General features: G+C 48.5%; 2 protein-coding genes across 4 annotated transcripts in view; one reads left to right on the top strand and one right to left on the bottom strand.

Moving 5' to 3' along the window:
* The window catches only part of LOC110538455 (inactive rhomboid protein 1), a 48,094-nt gene extending 31,770 nt beyond the window's left edge, over positions 1–16,324 (top strand). Inside the window, exons 4-19 of one of the 3 annotated variants that reach the window (XM_036938331.1) lie at positions 1,482–1,589; positions 6,929–7,148; positions 7,407–7,613; positions 8,546–8,671; positions 8,948–9,117; positions 9,361–9,612; positions 9,734–9,845; positions 10,112–10,186; positions 10,367–10,528; positions 10,655–10,755; positions 10,896–10,959; positions 11,061–11,155; positions 11,495–11,570; positions 12,048–12,148; positions 13,962–14,115; positions 14,365–16,324. In XM_036938331.1, coding sequence (XP_036794226.1) covers positions 1,482–1,589; positions 6,929–7,148; positions 7,407–7,613; positions 8,546–8,671; positions 8,948–9,117; positions 9,361–9,612; positions 9,734–9,845; positions 10,112–10,186; positions 10,367–10,528; positions 10,655–10,755; positions 10,896–10,959; positions 11,061–11,155; positions 11,495–11,570; positions 12,048–12,148; positions 13,962–14,115; positions 14,365–14,784 — 2,443 coding nt within the window. In that variant the 3' untranslated portion in view covers positions 14,785–16,324. Of the gene's footprint in view, positions 1–1,481; positions 1,590–6,928; positions 7,149–7,406; positions 7,614–8,545; positions 8,672–8,947; positions 9,118–9,360; positions 9,613–9,733; positions 9,846–10,111; positions 10,187–10,366; positions 10,529–10,654; positions 10,756–10,895; positions 10,960–11,060; positions 11,156–11,494; positions 11,571–12,047; positions 12,149–12,811; positions 12,849–13,961; positions 14,116–14,364 lie in introns of those variants that run through there. The other 2 variants (XM_036938332.1, XM_036938333.1) reach the window with 2 other exon arrangements.
* LOC110538456 (serotonin N-acetyltransferase-like) lies at positions 15,690–18,682 on the bottom strand. The gene is made up of 3 exons (XM_021625288.2): positions 18,150–18,682; positions 17,626–17,780; positions 15,690–17,451 (listed from the first exon to the last, which is right to left on the bottom strand). The coding sequence occupies exons 1-3, from the start codon at positions 18,313–18,315 to the stop codon at positions 17,146–17,148; spliced, it is 627 nt and encodes a 208-aa protein (XP_021480963.1). The 5' UTR covers positions 18,316–18,682; the 3' UTR covers positions 15,690–17,145.
* Between the last annotated feature and the right edge of the window lie 208 nt (positions 18,683–18,890).

The following is an 18,890-nucleotide window of genomic DNA, read 5'->3' as shown; positions in this document are numbered from 1 at the left end:
CTGTCATCCTCCTCCTCTCACCTCCCTACCCTCTCCCCCCCTGCCCTGTCCTCCTCCACCTCTCACCCTCCTCTCACCTTCCTACATTCTCCCCCTGCCCTGTCCTCCTCTACCTCCCACCCTCTTCCTCTCACCTTCCTACCTTCTCCACCCTCCCCCTGCCCTGTCCTCCTCCTCCTCTCACCTTCCTACCTTCTCCCCCCCTGCCCTGTCCTCCTCCTCCTCTCACCTTCCTACCCTCTCCCCCTGTCCTCCTCCTCCTCTCACCTTCCTACCTTCTCCACCCTCCCCCTGCCCTGTCCTCCTCCTCCTCTCACCTTCCTACCTTCTCCACCCTCCCCCTGCCCTGTTCTCCTCCTCCTCTCACCTCCCTACCCTCTCCCCCTGTCCTCCTCCTCCTCTCACCTTCCTACCCTCTCCCCCTGTCCTCCTCCTCCTCTCACCTCCCTACCCTCTCCCCCTGTCCTCCTCCTCCTCTCACCTTCCTACCCTCTCCCCCTGTCCTCCTCCTCCTCTCACCTCCCTACCCTCTCCCCCTGTCCTCCTCCTCCTCTCACCTTCCTACCCTCTCCCCCTGTCCTCCTCCTCCTCTCACCTCCCTACCTTCTCCCCCCTCCCCCTGCCCTGTCCTCCTCCTCTCACCTTCCTACCTTCTCCACCCTCCCCCTGCCCTGTCCTCCTCCTCCTCTCACCTCCCTACCCTCTCCCCCTGTCCTCCTCCTCCTCTCACCTTCCTACCCTCTCCCCCTGTCCTCCTCCTCCTCTCACCTCCCTACCCTCTCCCCCTGTCCTCCTCCTCCTCTCACCTCCCTACCCTCTCCCCCTGTCCTCCTCCTCCTCTCACCTTCCTACCCTCTCCCCCTGTCCTCCTCCTCCTCTCACCTCCCTACCCTCTCCCCCTGTCCTCCTCCTCCTCTCACCTCCCTACCCTCTCCCCCTGTCCTCCTCCTCCTCTCACCTTCCTACCCTCTCCCCCTGTCCTCCTCCTCCTCTCACCTCCCTACCCTCTCCCCCTGTCCTCCTCCTCCTCTCACCTTCCTACCTTCTCCACCCTCCCCCTGCCCTGTCCTCCTCCTCCTCTCACCTTCCTACCTTCTCCACCCTCCCCCTGCCCTGTCCTCCTCCTCCTCTCACCTCCCTACCCTCTCCCCCTGTCCTCCTCCTCCTCTCACCTTCCTACCCTCTCCCCCTGTCCTCCTCCTCCTCTCACCTCCCTACCCTCTCCCCCTGTCCTCCTCCTCCTCTCACCTCCCTACCCTCTCCCCCTGTCCTCCTCCTCCTCTCACCTTCCTACCTTCTCCACCCTCCCCCTGCCCTGTCCTCCTCCTCCTCTCACCTCCCTACCCTCTCCCCCTGTCCTCCTCCTCCTCTCACCTTCCTACCCTCTCCCCCTGTCCTCCTCCTCCTCTCACCTCCCTACCCTCTCCCCCTGTCCTCCTCCTCCTCTCACCTCCCTACCCTCTCCCCCTGCCCGTCTCCAGCAGCAGGAGGGTGCACTTTGAGCGGATTAACACAGTGCCCGTTAAGGGTCAGCGGGCATCTCGCCGCGGCCCCAGGAAGCATCACTCTCTCTCCAGAACCCTGCTCAGGTACTGCAGGCCAGAGGTCAGAGGTCAGACTGGGCCTACAGTACACTGGCCAATGAGGACAGCACTTCCTGTCTGATTACAGTAACATACAGTATGCAACCATGGGGAGCCAGAACATCCTGTGATGGATAACATACTGACACAGGTTTAGCTGAGTGTTTACCCCACCAATGTTTGTGTCCTAGGTTATGTTGGTAATGGCTCAGATCTAGGGAGTACAAAGAGTATGAAGTTCAGAACAGAGAGAATTATCAAGAGGGTGCAGGGTCTCCGTAAGATAGAAAACTGCATCTGGCATAAAGACACAGCTTGAATGAACTGAATGAACTGTCTTCCATTGCCTATAGCTATAAGCCTCTCTTCAGGGGTGCTGTTGTTTTCTCTTTGTGCTATGACTGGTTTTGTTATATGACTCACCTCATTGACACATCTGACTCACACTGAATTGGTCATAATAAAGGAGCCTAACACAGGGACCTGCCATTTTCCTGGAATACACAACAACCACCGCATTCCATTGTGGTCAGGCCAAAGACTAAGCAACGATAATGTCGCCTCAGACTTTATGAATCTCTGTGTGAGTTAGGGACCATAGAATACATGTCCACTGATTTGATGTTACAGTCATTAAAAGACCATACTTGCGTTTGACTGAGTCTTAAACTAACCTGAGTTGCTTTTTAAACTAAGCCACTCTGGTTAGTTTGTGTATAGCGGCAGGGTTGGGTTAGCTTGGCCTTCTGCAGCACCTGATTAGATTAGACTGGCAGAGGCAGAGAACATTGTATTGTGATCCTTATTGAATGTACAGATTATATGATTCAATAGAAAACAACAGCTCACAGAAAAAAAGAGGCAAAGGCTGAGAGGGGCAGAGAGAGAGAGAGGCCGAGAGAGAGAGAGGCAGAGAGAGAGAGAGCTTGCTATTGAGAAAGGCCGCCAAAGGCAGACCTGGATCTTAAGAGAAGACAGGCTATGTGCACACTGCCCACAAAATGAGGTGGAAACTGAGCTGCACTTCCTAACCTCCTGCCAAATGTATGACCATATTAGAGACACTTATTTCCCTCAGATTACACAGACCCACAAAGAATTTGAAAACAAATCTAATTTGATAAACATATGTTTCCCATGCCACTAAAAAGAGAGAGAGAGAGACCAAGGTAGAGCGAGGCAGAGGTAGAGCGAGGCAGAGGTAGAGCGAGGCAGAGGTAGAAGGCGAGAGAGGGGGGCAGAGGTAGAGGGCTAGAGAGGGGGGCAGAGGTAGAGAGCGAGAAACCCGGAGAGGTAGAGAGAGCGAGAGAGCCAGAGGGAGCGGGAGAGAGTCGCTCCAGATGTTCCATCAGGCAGAGGTCTATTTATAGCCTCAGAGGTCACGGATGGCAGACTGACAGACTCTGATGACACGCCACGACCTGGAGGACAGGGCAGCTGGTCTGGAATGCCAGAAATTCAATCAGGTCACTAACAGACTGATAGAGATAGTACATCCATCCACAACCCAGGGGAACACAGGACACAGTATTTCAAATGATTTGTCCATATTACCCAGAATAATCCTTTACATGCAACAGGTACAGTAGCAGTTTAGTGAGCTATAATTACTGTTGCTAGGGAGTAGGGCTTGGAATTCCAATAATAATATCATGATTCTCACGAGTATATATGTATTTCTATTTGATACTGTGATTTTATTGTGTTTCGATGTTCCAAACATATTGCTCACCATATGTCTTCTGCAGAGGGACAAGAGAGAGCCAGGAGAAAACCAGTTCAGTGGGTAGTAGTGGTGAGGGAAGAAATCGATAGTTACATATCGGAATATATTTTTTTGACAATATATCGTATCAACTATCGCAATATTATTTTACACCAAAGTCCCAAGTATTTTTCCTTAAGAGCTTGTTCTCCATCTTCTTTTTAAATAGAGAGACTTTTTGTTTTCAGCACTTTTATCTCCATGACTGATCAAAACTCGTTTTCGCCTGGCTCCCTGTTGTCCCTCTGCAGAAGACATGTGGTGAGCAATATGTTTGGAACATCGAAACACGATCAAATCAACTCCATTGTAGGTTTGATATTACTTAAATGGCCAAATCTCCCTTAAAAAAACATGACTTACATCGATTGTTAGCTTGTCAAAACAAATTAGTTGTTAGTAGTTAGTTGAGGTAATATGTACATGTAGGTAGAGTTATTAAAGTGACTATGCATAGATGATAACAGAGAATAGCAGTGGTGTAAAAGAGGGGGAGGGGAGGGGGGGCATTTGATATATAGTCTGGGTGGCCATTTGATTAGATGTTCAGGAGTCTTATGGCTTGGGGGTAGAAGCTGTTTAGAAGCCTCTTGGACCTAGACTTGGCACTCCGGTATCGCTTGCCGTGCGGTATAAGAGAGAACAATCTATGACTAGGGTGGCTGGAGTCTTCGACAATAGGGCCTTCCTCTGACACCACCTGGTATAGAGGTCCTGGATGGCAGAGAGCTTGGCCCCAGTGATGTACTGGGCCGTACGCACTACCCTCTGTAGTGCCTTGCGGTCAGAGGCCGAGTAGTTGCCAAACCAGGAAGTAATGCAACCATGCTCTCAATGTTGCAGCTGTAGAACCTTTTGAGGATCTGAGGATCTTTGACCCATGCCAAGTCTTTTCAGTCTCCTGAGGGGGAATAGGTTTTGTCGTGCCCGCTTCATGACTGTCCTGGTGTGCTTGGACCATGTTAGTTTGTTGGTGATGTGGACACCAAGGAACTTGAAGCTCTCAACCTGCTCCACATCAGCCCCGTCGATGAGAATGGAGGCATGCTCGGTCCTCTTTTTCCCGTAGTCCACAATCATCTCCTTTGTGTTGATCACGTTGAGGGAGAGGTTGTTGTCCTGGCACCACACGGCCAGGTCTCTGACCTCCTCCCTATAGGCTGTCTCGTCTTGGTCGGTGATCAGGCCTATCACTGTTGTGTCATCTGCAAACTTAATGATGGTTTTGGAGTCATGCCTGGCCGTGCAGTCATGAGTGAACAGGGAGTACAGGAGGGGACTGAGCACGCACCCCTGAGGGGCTCCTGTGTTGAGGATCAGCGTGGCGGATGTGTTGTTACCTACCCTTACCACCTGGGGGCGGCCCGTCAGGAAGTCCAGGATCCAGTTGCAGAGGGAGGTGTTTAGTCCCAGGGTCCTTAGCTTATTGATGAGCTTTGAGGGCACTATGGTGTTGAACGCTGGGCTGTAGTCAATGAATGGCATTCTCACACAGGTGCTCCTTTTGTCCAGGTGGGAAAGGGCAGTGTGGAGTGCAATAGCGATTGCATCATCTGTGGATCTGTTAGAGCGGTATGCAAATTGGAGTGGGTCTATGGTTTCTGGGATAATAGTGTTGATGTAAGCCATGACCAGCCTTTTCGAAGCACTTCATGGCTACAGATGTGAGTGCTACAGGTCGGTAGTCATTTAGGCAAGTTACCTTAGTGTTCTTGGGCACAGGGACTATGGTGGTCTGCTTAAAACATGTTGGTATTACAGACTCGGACAGGGAGAGGTTGAAAATATCAGTGAAGACACCAGTTGGTCAGTGCATGCTCGCAGTACACGTCCTGGTAATCCGTCTGGCCGTGTGAGTGTTGACCTGTGATAAGTTCTTACTCACATCGGCTTCGGAGTGCGTGATCACACAGTCTTCCGGAACAGCTGGTGCTCTCATATGCATGTTTCAGTGTTATTTGCCTCGAAGCGAGCATACAGGTAGTTTAGCTAGTCTGATAGGCTTGTGTCACTGGGCAGCTCTCGGCTGTGCATCCCTTAGTAGTCTGTAATGGTTTGCAAGCCCTGCCACATCCGATGAGTGTCAGGGCCGGTGTAGTACGATTCGATCTTAGTCCTGTATTGACACTTTGATGGTTCGTCGGAGGGCATAGCGGGATTTCTTATAAGCTTCCGGGTTAGAGTCCCACTCCTTGAAAACGGCAGCTTTAGCCTTTAGCTCAGTGTGGATGTTGCCTGTAATCCATGGCTTCTTGTTGGGGTATGTACGTACAGTCGCTGTGGGGACGACGTCATCGATGCACTTATTGATGAAGCCAATGACTGATGTTGTGTACTCCTCAATGCCATTGGAGGAATCCTGGAACATATTCCAGTCTGTGCTAGCAAAACAGTCCTGTAGCTTAGCATCTGCTTCATCTGACCACCTTTTTATTGATCGAGTCACTGGTGCTTCCTGTTTTAATTTTTGCATGTAAGCAGGAATCAAGAGGATAGAATTATGGTCAGATTTGCCAAATGGAGGACGAGGGAGAGCTTTGTATGCTTCTCTCTGTGTGGAGTAAAGGTGGTCCCGAGTTTTTTCCCCTCTGGTTGCACATTTAACATGCTGCATCCTGCATTAAAGTCCCCGGCTACAAGGAGCACCACCTCTAGGTGAGCGTATTCCCATTTGCTTATGGCGGAATGCAGCTCATTGAGTGCGGTCTTAGTGCCAGCATCAGTCTGTGGTGGTATGTAGACAGCTACGAAAACTACAGATGAAAACTCTCTAGATAGTGTGGTCTACAGCTTATCATAAGATTCTCTACCTCAGGCAAGCAAAACCTTGAGACTTCCTTAGATATCGTAAACCAGGTATTATTTACAAAAATACAGAAGTAGGGGTTTATTCGATCGCCTACGAATTATCAGAAGAATCTGGGTCTATTCCCGGGAGAGCAGTATATCATTCTCATTTCCAGCAGCAGAATACTTCCAGCATGCTTTGAGAGTGGAGAGTGTTCAGTCTTTACATTTATTCAAATGTTTATGACTTTATTACTGTGCTGTAATGCTGCAAAGGCAGACAAAGTAATACATATACACCAGACCCATGAGAGAGACGGTGTGTGTGGTGTGTGTTTGTGTGTGTGTGTGTGTGTGTGTGTGTGTGTGTGTGTGTGTGTGTGGGTGGGTGGGTGTGGGCATGTGTGTGGGTGTGTGTGTGTGTGGGCGTGTGTGCCTGGACTGGAACACGTCTGGGCTTCCCTCTCTCTGGTTGATGGCCTATTACTAGTGCAGTCAAGAACAATTAGTCATTTTTTCCATTCTTGGGAAGTGTGGCGTTATCAGTTCATTGCATGTTTGCCCACCCAGTCTTCCAAATCGAGCTTTGAGGAGGGACATCTAATGACATCTCTATATCTCTCAGGCTAATAACTGATGCACTCTGTGCTAGATAGCTGGAGTTAGCAGACTCCCTCTACAAGAGAAGTACTGTGGAACTAGGTGATCAGAGAGAGTTCTGTGGATAGGTTGGAGTTTGTGAGATGAGATGTGTGCTTCCCGCGGACTGAGTGGCTGGTGTTTGTGGTGTCAGGGGCACAGCGGACTGGTTCGGGGTCAGTAAGGACGGCGATGCCACCCAGAAATGGCAGAGGAAGAGTCTGCGCCATTGCAGCATGCGCTATGGCCGTCTGAAGCCCCAGGTGATCCGGGAGATGGACCTGTCCAGTCAGGACAACATCTCTCTGACCAGCACCGAGACGCCCCCGCCCCTCTACGTACCCTCCTCAGCACACGCCTTTGGCATGCAGAAGGTATGATACCTCTGTCATCTATATATTTGGGTCATTATGCCTATAGTACTTTTGTACCTCAGTGAGGGTTTCATTGTGGATCTTGATAACATATTTTAGGATGTATCAATGTTTATCTTTCATTTCCTGTGGTATCCACAGTAGTTTTTTTTCGATTAGAATCTTGGTTGATTATTCGAACATAATCCAGTTTCACAATATAAACTCAGTCCTAGATAGCCTGTTCTTAACCGCTCTGCCTGTGTCTGTCATCTTCAGATCGTGGACCCGTTGGCGAGGGGGCGTGCGTTCCGTATGGTGGAGGAGGTGGACGGTTACAGCGTGCCCCAGACCCCCGTCACCCCCGGCGCCGCCTCCCTCTGCTCCTTCACCTCCTCCCGCTCAGGCCTCAACCGGCTGCCGCGGCGACGCAAGAGGGAGTCTGTCGCCAAGATGAGCTTCAGGGCAGCAGCAGCTCTGGTTAAGGTGAGCTTGCTGTGTGACGAGACATTCTATTGAAGGAAGTGAATAATTATTTTAGAGACTGTCAGCTGCTAAAGCCCTCTACTGTACTGTACACACAGATCCAAACCATACCCACCCAGTACCACTATGACCAAACTCTTCCCTTAATCGATAAGGTACCCTCAGTGAAACAGCATGGCCTGATCAGTTGTGTGGAATCAGTCGGCCTCCGGCGTTCTAGAACAACACTGAGTTCCATCGGGGCGGATACATTTATTTTCAAAAGGAGACATTATCTCTGTGTTGTGTTGTGTCATTCAGTGTCGAGGGAGACCACTATGTGCTGTGTTGTGTTGTGTCATTCAGTGTTGAGGGAGACCACTATGTGCTGTGTTGTGTCATTCAGTGTTGAGGGAGACCACTATGTGCTGTGTTGTGTCATTCAGTGTTGAGGGAGACCACTATGTGCTGTGTTGTGTCATTCAGTGTTGAGGGAGACCACTATGTGCTGTGTTGTGTCATTCAGTGTTGAGGGAGACCACTATGTGCTGTGTTGTGTCATTCAGTGTTGAGGGAGACCACTATGTGCTGTGTTGTGTCATTCAGTGTTGAGGGAGACCACTATGTGCTGTGTTGCATGTTCAAGAGCAGCAGTGCTGTGCTTAGGACTACTGTTATGAAAGAGCTTACTGTTTTGGAAGTGCAAGAGTGATGTGGAGGAATGAACAAACATGGCTCCTCAAGCTCTGATATGCCTACTATGCATGTGTTATAATTATGAGGTACTGTCTCCAACAATTCTGACATGCAAAAAGACACTCAACTCAATGTTAGTGTGTGCGTGTGTGTGTGTGTGTGTTTGTGTGTCTGCACCGTTTGTTTGCTGTATGGCACTAGACAAAACACTACAGCCTGCTGTGCTAGGTGACAGCTTATAGTGTTGTGCGTTTCAGGGGCGCTCCCTGCGGGAAAACGCCACCCTGCGGCGGATGCAGAGACGCAGCTTCACCCCTGCCAGCTTCATGGAGGAGGACGTGGTGGACTTACCTGATGAGCTGGACACATCCTTCTTCGCCAGAGTAAGGACATGTCCTCATCTACTCTGTAGTTAGAAACTAATCTCAAGCCTCCATCTAAAAGGGAACATACAGCACCCCCTGGAGGTCTCTAACAGAGTTGCAGCCAGGGATAGAGTCTAAAGGCCTGTGATTGGCCGACCAGTTAGTGTGTGTTTTCATTACGGCCAGGAGTTTTTCCTAAACCATGTGTGAGCTGACCAGGAAAATCTCCTGTGCCTAGTTCCCACCCACTACTGTTCTCAGACCTGGCCTACCCCCTCCCAATCCCTCCCCCAGGACTGTCTGATGCAGGAAGAGTTGTCCACATACGCTGACGAGGTGTTTGAGTCTCCGTCGGAGGCGGCTATGATGGATGTGGTGCAGGAGGAGGGCAGTAAACTGGATGAGACGGAGCTGACCGGCAGCGCTCTGGACAAGAGTGAACTGGAGAGGAGCCATCTCATGCTGTGAGTCAGGCACACCCATCATGACAACAAGTCCACAGAAACATCTGAAATGACTACAGTATCTTTGGTTTCCTGTTGCCAATATCCAATACACTACCAGAGCATCTCAGTGAAACATTCAGTTGTGATGACACAGTGTTTGGTTTAAAGAGAACCTACACGCTCTCCAAGGGTGGTTCTGTGGTGGGTTCCTCTTTAAACTGACTTTACCCCTCCTCCTCTCTGTCTCCCCTCCCCTCCCAGGCCTCTGGAGCGAGGGTGGCGTAAGGCCAAAGAGGGAACCCCAGGACCGCCCAAGGTGCCCTTGCGGCAGGAGGTGGTGAGTGTGAACGGACAGCGACGGGGTCAGCGCATCGTTGTGCCCGTCAAGAAGCTGTTCGCTCGGGAGAAGAGGCCCTACGGGCTGGGCATGGTGGGGAAGCTCACCAACCGCACCTACCGCAAGCGCATCGACAGCTATGTGAAGAGGCAGATAGAGGACATGGATGACCATAGGTAATGGTCTCTAAGACCATGCTGAGGCTCAGCGTGTTTAATATATGAGACCATTGGTGTAGAGTAGAGCACTTCTGTTTAAAACCGTTGTTTTATAATATGGACATTGTGTTTCCATTAGGCCTTTCTTTACGTACTGGATCACTGTTGTCCACTTGCTGATCACCATCCTGGCTGTCTGCATCTATGGCATCGCCCCCGTGGGCTTCTCCCAGCACGAGACGGTTGATTCTGTGAGTACCACCTCACTTCCCTGGTCAAATCAAATCAAAGTTTATTTGTCGCGTACACAGTTTAGCAGGCGTTATTGCGGGTGCAGTGAAATGCTTGTGTTACTAGCTCCTAACCGTGCAGTAAATTATTAATCAAATAATCCAAAACTATATTCAAGAGTCCTCTGAACAAATCATTACAGCTTTGCAATGTCCTTACAGTCGTTATGACCTTCTATTCCATCCTTCCAAGATCAACTTGAAATATGAAATGTTTCCCTCCCCAGGTTCTAAGAAACAAAGGTGTATATGAAAATGTCAAGTTTGTACAACAAGAGAACTTCTGGGTCGGGCCCAGTTCAGTAAGCACATTCACATTGTTCCCCTTTTGTTCATTCCAACATTCTGTTCCATGACCAGATATGTCCTATCCTTTCCGTTTGGAAGGTACTTATTTGAGCGCTTTAACTAGGCCTGATAAAGGGATGGTGTTCTATGTGTCTATTCCTGACTGTCTGCATGCCATCTGTCTCCCTCGTTAGGAGGCTTTGATCCACCTGGGGGCCAAGTACTCTCCCTGCATGCGTCAGGACCAGCAGGTGCACGACCTGATCCGGGACAAGCGAGACATAGAGAGAGACTCTGCCTGCTGTGTGCGCAACGACCGCTCCGGCTGTCTACAGACCTCAGAGGAGGAGTGTTCGGTGAGTCGTGAATCCCTCTCCGTCTCTCTCACTCACTCTCTCCACCTCACTCTTTTGTACTCTACCTCCACGAGAGATCTATTCAGGGGTCAATATTTTTACCTTTCCATCTTTGTTTTGTCTCAGAGTACTCTGGCCGTGTGGGTGAAGTGGCCGGGGCCTCCCAGCACCCCTCAGCTGGAGGGCAGAGACAGGCAGTACGGCTCAGTGTGCCATCAGGACCCCCGGTGAGAGAACCACTCTGACATTCAGCAGTACGCCGTCACACCCCTCATGCTACTGTAGTTACACTGTGTGTTTATTGGGACCACTGACTGAACTGTGTATCCATACTAATATTTCATTCATATTTTTCACCCCACAACAGGATTTGTCTAGAGCCAGCTTCGGTGGCACCGCATGAATGGCCTGATGACATCACCAAGTGGCCAGTGAGTATTGTGGAACCCCATTGGTCATGATGAGAGGGTGAGAGGTCAGAGGACCTGTCAATCAGTCAGTGTCTCACTGTTTCCTCTGGCTGTGTTTTTAGGTTTGCACCAGGTACAACACAGGGAACCACACCAACCTGCCTCACATAGACTGCACCATCACAGGCCGGCCCTGCTGCATCGGCACAAAAGGGAGGTGAGGAGAGCCTACATACAAAACCAAACATGCAAACATTCACGCCAGACACAACACACACATTCAGAGTCTATTTACTATTGATGTTGATGTTGATTTGCCTGTGTCTGTGGTACATGTAGTTGGTAGATGGATGTTTAAACAAGGCTGCATCTCAATAATCTACATGGACTTCCTCTCCCCTCTTGCCTTCATTTTCACTGATCTGGTAAAGCAGCAATATGTAAGCAGTGTAGTGGTCACCATGTGTCATGTTCATGACCTATCAGTGCACATGAAGGGGAGGAGTCAAAGGAGTGTGTGGTCACGAGGTCATGCTGTGGTTCTCCCGTTCCTCAGGTGTGAGATCACGTCCAGGGAGTATTGTGACTTCATGAAGGGCTACTTCCACGAGGAGGCTACTCTCTGCTCCCAAGTAAGTAAGCATCTCTCTACTCAATGAATATCTGACTATTACGTTGCGTTAGGATATTGCCAAGTCCTCTTCAGTGGCTAGCTAGTATGATGGATACGATAGCCCCAGTCCTACAAAGACTAGGATAACGAGACAGATCTAAGCTGTGAGAGTGGCTAGTGTTTAATCACCATACAGGGTGCCACACAATACCCTACTGAGTAGGCAAACTGTCCTCACTGTAATCCCCTCTGCTCTGAGCTACAGAATATCCAGGCCACAAGTAAATATATTCACGCATGAGGTTCTTCATTATCAATATGATGTATTCCTATGTGTCAAATAAAAATGCATCCTCTACTACTAGTACTCGTGATCGTAAATTCAGTGGGCATCAGTTATGCTATTGTGTGTGTGGTTTCACGTGTGCGTGTGTGCCAAGAGAGACAAAGAGTGAGATGGTGTCCTGTAGGTGATGTATTCTACCTCCTCCCCCAGGTTCACTGCATGGATGATGTGTGTGGCCTGCTGCCTTTCCTCAACCCAGAGATCCCAGACCAGTTCTACAGACTGTGGCTCTCTCTCTTCCTGCACGCTGGGTAAGTGGCTGCCTGCCTCCGCCATTTCATAACAAATCCTCTGTCCATCTTAGCAGCATTTAATACATTCGACCGGTACTGTACTGTTAGACATCCCTGGAGCAGCTGTATTACAATGAGGCAGAAGGGTGGCCTACGATTCCTTCCATTGAGTGACCAATTATGTGTCCTCTCACTGGTTCATTATGTTTCATGTACACGTTCTCCAATAGCTCCTTCTTCAAGCCACTCATTTTTGTCTTTGACTTCTTCAGTCAGAATGTCAGTGGTTCCACAGCGCAGGTGTCATGAGCCTATTAGTAGCAGGAGCTGAGTGTGTACACTAACGTACCACTGAGGAAGAGGAGGGAGCAGAGTAGCAGTCCTCTTTCATCTCTCTGCTGCCTCTTATCCGTCTCTCCTCTCCTCCCCGGGGTAATTAAAGGAAGTGTCCCCTCTGCAGGCAGCAGCCCTCATTAGGCTTGAGGAGATAGACAGACAGCAGAGACATATTGATGCTGGATAAACTAGAGATCCCTGGTTGGCTGGCTGGGGAGGTGTCTTCTCACAGCAGCCGGATTAGCTGGATCCCTTCATCACATGCAGAGGACATACTCTTACATTCACACGCATACACGCTGTAGGATCCATCATGGTGTAACGTGTCTTTCAGTCCTCCTGTAGGATCCTTCACTGCATGGTGTAGCGTGTCTTTCTGTCTCCCTGTAGGATCCTTCACTGCATGGGGTAACGTGTCGTTCTGTCCCCCTGTAGGATCCATCATGGGGTAACGTGTCGTTCTGTCCCCCTGTACGATACTTCACATCATGGGGTAACGTGTCATTCAGTCCTCCTGTAGGATCCTTCACTGCATGGTGTAGCGTGTCTTTCTGTCCCCCTGTAGGATCCTTCACTGCGTGGTGTAACGTGTCTTTCTGTCCCCCTGTAGGATCCTTCACATCATGGTGTAACGTGTCTTTCTGTCCCCCTGTAGGATCCTTCACATCATGGTGTAACGTGTCTTTCTGTCCCCCTGTAGGATCCTTCACATCATGGTGTAACGTGTCTTTCTGTCCCCCTGTAGGATACTTCACATCATGGTGTAGCGTGTCTTTCTGTCCCCCTGTAGGATCCTTCACTGCGTGGTGTAACGTGTCTTTCTGTCCCCCTGTAGGATCCTTCACATCATGGTGTAACGTGTCTTTCTGTCCCCCTGTAGGATCCTTCACATCATGGTGTAACGTGTCTTTCTGTCCCCCTGTAGGATCCTTCACTGCGTGGTGTCCCCCTGTAGGATCCTTCACATCATGGTGTAACGTGTCTTTCTGTCCCCCTGTAGGATCCTTCACATCATGGTGTAACGTGTCTTTCTGTCCCCCTGTAGGATCCTTCACATCATGGTGTAACGTGTCTTTCTGTCCCCCTGTAGGATCCTTCACTGCGTGGTGTCCCCCTGTAGGATCCTTCACTGCGTGGTGTCCCCCTGTAGGATCCTTCACATCATGGTGTAACGTGTCTTTCTGTCCCCCTGTAGGATCCTTCACATCATGGTGTAACGTGTCTTTCTGTCCCCCTGTAGGATCCTTCACTGCGTGGTGTCCCCCTGTAGGATCCTTCACATCATGGTGTAACGTGTCTTTCTGTCCCCCTGTAGGATCCTTCACATCATGGTGTAACGTGTCTTTCTGTCCCCCTGTAGGATCCTTCACATCATGGTGTAACGTGTCTTTCTGTCCCCCTGTAGGATCCTTCACATCATGGTGTAACGTGTCTTTCTGTCCCCCTGTACGATACTTCACATCATGGTGTAACGTGTCTTTCTGTCCCCCTGTAGGATCCTTCACTGCATGGTGTCAGTGTGCTTCCAGATGACCATCCTTAGAGACCTGGAGAAGCTGGCAGGCTGGCTAAGGATCTCCATCATATACATCCTGTCTGGCATCACCGGAAACCTAGCCAGCGCCATCTTCCTGCCCTACAGAGCAGAGGTCTCAATAAACCCATAACACACACTAACACGCACACCTCAATATGTAGGGTTCAATTTGGACAGCTCAGAACACATGACTGGTAATAGTGTCAGATGAGACAGACAATATGTATGGTTCAGACTGGGGGTGATTTTTCATTGTTTTGTACAGCTCATAGAATGTGTCTAATAGAATGTGTCCACTCTAGGTGCTGAGTATTTCTATGTTGACCTGAGTGGTCCCTCTCTCTCCCCCTCCCTCCGTCAGGTGGGTCCGGCAGGCTCCCAGTTTGGCATCCTGGCCTGCCTGTTTGTGGAGCTGTTCCAGAGCTGGCAGATCCTGGCCCAGCCGTGGCGGGCCTTCATCAAGCTGCTGTGTGTGGTGCTCTTCCTCTTCGCCTTCGGCCTGCTGCCCTGGATCGACAACTTTGCCCACATCTTTGGCTTCATCTCTGGCTTCTTCTTGTCCTTCGCCTTCCTGCCCTACATCAGCTTCGGACGCATGGACATGTACCGCAAGCGGCTGCAGATCATCGTCTTCCTGGTGGTGTTCTTGGGGCTGTTCGCCGGCCTCGTGGTGCTTTTCTATGTCTACCCCATCAAGTGTGACTGGTGTGAACTGCTCACCTGCATCCCCTTCACAGACAAGTTCTGTGAGAAGTACGACCTCAACGGCCACCTCCACTGAGGAGACGGAAGGTAGCGCCGGAGGAGGGACGTCAGGTCAAGAGGCATCGATTGGCAGGTGTTATCAACCAATCCTTGTCTCTGTTCTGCCCTATAGTGTGGCTAAAGAGGAGGGGAGGGTCCTGTGTGGAGCTCCCTCTCCTCTGGCTCTGTGAACTGAACTTTGATGACAATATGCTTGTGTTTTTTACTCGGTCTGTCTGTATGAATAAGTAGGAATGCCACTGCACTCGTCATGAGACATTAATCACATTCTTTTCACCCCCCCACACACACCATTTTCTCTCCTCCACTGACCAATGAGAGAAGGGTATGGTCTAACCCCTTATCTAAGCCCCTCCCACATTTCTCTCTCTCTTCACGTATAAGGCAGGGTTTGGAGGAGTCATCACTGGTACAATAGACAGAAGGAAATATTTCTGTATTTTTTCAATTTGTTCTTTTTAAAATGTTATTTTCATGTTTTTAACACTCACAATCCAGGAGTAGGTTTTGTAATTATTCAGGCAACCTCTCAAAACAACCAGGGACAAACAAATCAGACATTAATACCTTTGGTGCCTTGCTGATAAATGTACCAACTACTGCCATATTTTTGTTACAATACGTTGAGCACTCGAATGCTATCCTTTTATTTGTTTGTTGCTTCTTAAGAAGTAATGATTGATTGAAACAAGGTAGTGTTTTAGCTACCTATCTACTCATATGTAACTGAATAGAACAAGTAAAAAAAACTTGAAAAGAAATCCGTCAGTGAAGTCTGTTTGATTTTCTGTGGTGACTGATGCTGCCGTTTAATTTCAGACATGAACATTAGTTACCGTTCGCTAACAATCAGCTTTGTTGAAGGCACCACTGTTTTCGTGATGTATGTCAATGTTAAAGGGAGCATGAGGAGCTATGAAATCAGTGGCATTGTTTCCCTTTATTGCCTTAGTTCATCATAGTGTTAATACGAAAAGATAAGCAACAGCCTAAGATTTCAACACACCAGAGGACTAATACAAAAATAAAATGGTATTTACATCACACTCAGAGAACTCAAAAATAGTCAATAATAGTAGTATCTCAGTAACAGTATCTCAATAACAATAGTAGTATTAGTATCTCAATAACCATAGTAGTATTAGTAATAATAAACACCTCAAACAAGAATGGTACTACAAAGTACGATTTGTGGCAAGGAATATTTCATTTAAATGCTCTCAAAATTAAGCATAATAAAAATGAAGAATGTTGGGACTGAAAAATTTGAACTTTGTTAATTCAATGACGTATACACAAAATATGCTGAAACTCGACATTGCATCTCAAACATATTCTGATTCTGTCTTCTATCGCTAACAGATATTTTTTTGCTTTCTGTTGCTGTTTTCTAAGAAAACCCATCCTTGTCCCCTTCATGCGGTGGTGCATGTCCCCTCTCTATGTTGCAGGGAGTCGGGATGCTGTCTGTGAGGCACTGAAAGATGGTGTCTCGGAGCCTGCTGGTGCTGCAGCTGAGATTGATGGGGCAGTGCCTTCTCTCATGGAGCACCTGTGGTTGCAACCTGATCTCAGAGCATTTCATATTATTCTGTATGTAAATCTGGGACAATCCATTTAGTATGATATGTTACGTTTGGTATGGTATGTGTTGATTGGTAGACGCCCATCACCCATTTCATATATGATATGTTACAAATTACAATTCGTATTAAATGTTCAGATTTTACAAAGCATACAATATATTGGGATTTTACAAAACGTATGATATGTTGCAAATTCTTGCTAGGTGCCTAACGTTAGCAAGCTCGCTAACATTAGCTAGGCTAAGGGTTAGGGTTAAGTTTATGAGTTAGGTTAAAGGGTTAAGGTTAGGGTTAGGTTTAGGGGAAGATTAGCTAAAAGGGTAAAGGTTGAAGTTATGTGAAAGGTTAGCTAAACATGAAAGGTCAGCTAAAAGGGTTAAGGTTAGGCTTAGGGGAAGTTTTGGATAACATGCTAAGTAGTTGCAACGTAGCTAAAAAGTAGTAAGTAGTGAAAAGTTGTAAAGTTGTCCGTGATGAGATTTGAACTCGCAACCTTTGCTAGATGTTTGTGTTATACGCCCACTCATCCTGACCAACCACCCTCCTTAAGTAACCATCTGTCTTATGTAACCATACCAAATGTAACCTATCATACTAAATGGAGTGTCTCGAATTTACATACAGAATATTATGAAATGCTCTGAGACCAGGTTGGTGCGTGGATCTGTCTGTCTGCTGTAGTGTGGTCTGGACGGTCAACTGTGATGACCAGAGTCTATGTTTACATGGTGGATGAGTTCCAGTGCTAGAGTTGATGTGATTATGAGTGGGGTGGTGACGGCCGGCAGTGACTAGCAGCCGCTGTTCCGCCGTGCGTAGGCCGCTCCGCCGATATGGTACTCCATCTCCTGGAAGGTGAGGTTGGGCACGGTGATGGCAGAAGGCCCCTTCTCCTTGAAGCCTGCCTTCTGGTAGAAGGGAACCAGGAACTCCTCACAGGCCAGCAGGGCCCTCCGGAGGCCTGGCACACATCGCAGGTACTGCAGGTAGCGCCACAGCAGGATGGAACCTTTACCCTGCTGGCGAGCGTGGCGGTGCACAGACAGCACATGGATGTGCACTGCCGAGGTTTCTGGGATATGCTGGGTCATGGCCTCCTGGGGTAGGGAAAGGTAAAGGTATGATGACCCGGTATGATCAGAATAAAAAAAACATGTATTTTATTGATGGTTTCCTTTTAGATTATGAAAAACAAATATCTGTTTTTTGGGGGCAAAACAATTCCAAATATACAATGGAGGTACTACTGTAAATTGTGGTGTCTGTCTCACCTGCTCCAGTCTCTCTTTGCCCCAGCCTGAGCCAATGATGAACGCCACCAGCTGGCCCTCTTCAAACCAGCCCAGGGAGAGCTCCGGACACTGACTTAGGAAGTTCAGCACCTCGTCAAGAGTGAGTGGACACTCACCAGACACAGAGACGAATGCTGGTGGGAGGAAAGACAAGACACACGGTCAGTCAGTCAGTCAGTGAGCAGATGAAGCATCTTGGAAGATTAGCAAACAAACCAGGGATTACAGGCTGCTTGTTCTCTTATCACAGTTTATTGATGTTATTCACAATCAATTATTTGGGACAAAAATCTGTGATGAACACACATTTGGTGGTTATGACATTGTTTAGTTTCCTGAGCTATTTATATTGTGGAGACTGACAGCTATTGTCATTATGTGTTAGAGATGATAAAATAAATGTGCATTTTGTTGAACATAAAACCCCAAAGTATCTCTAATCCAACAAATCCTATACAATCAACATTTTCTGAGTAACCAGTAGAATCTGGAGACACTCTTACCTTCTCTCTCGATCTCGAACACGCTGATGGCGTCCTGTGGGGTCAGGTTCCTGAACTCGCTGGCGGGGAGCGTGTGGCGTCTCTGGGTTCGTGGAATGACCCCACCAACCGGGGTCCTGGTGTAGAAGGGCTTGAGGAACGGGGAGCGGCTGACCTGATGTGTCATGATGGTCAGTTACTGGGCTGGTGAATAATAACGAGGAAACAGTCTCTGTACTGTCTTTACAAGTATAGCAGCTCTCTTTCCAGTCTTCGGTTGTAGAGACTGCTGTAGATATTTTCTTGGTTAGATGTTGGTTTCCTCTTGACCGTTTTTTTGTTCCAGAGTGGTTTGATGATGATAATAGTCTTTGAATGCAACACTAAATACACATCTGAGGTTATCTTGCTCTGTGCTTTCTATCTGCCAGTCTCTCTCTGTCAACTGACTAGTCTTTCTCCTCACCAGTAGAATGGTACCTGTCCTTTTGTCTCAACACCTCCACTGCAAGCTCCCTGATCTCCTTCTCTTGCTATCTCTCTCTTTCATTATCCCCCTCTTTCATGCACTCTCTCTCTTATTGGCCCATCCCCTGATCTGTCAAAGTGGTCGTTCCAAAGAGGGGATCACTGTCTGGGCACGTGAGGTGGAAAATTCACCAAATCTGGTGACACGCATGTTTATGCAGCGCAGTGTCTGGGTTAAAGGAAACCATTGAACTCTGTGATATACATTATGTTAGGGATTGATTCATTCATTCT

This window comes from Oncorhynchus mykiss, chromosome 12 (assembly GCF_013265735.2).
Source record: "Oncorhynchus mykiss isolate Arlee chromosome 12, USDA_OmykA_1.1, whole genome shotgun sequence".
NCBI lineage: Eukaryota > Metazoa > Chordata > Actinopteri > Salmoniformes > Salmonidae > Oncorhynchus > Oncorhynchus mykiss.
The sequence above is the reverse complement of the archived record's forward strand: the minus strand, read 5'-3'. Positions and strand labels throughout refer to the sequence as shown.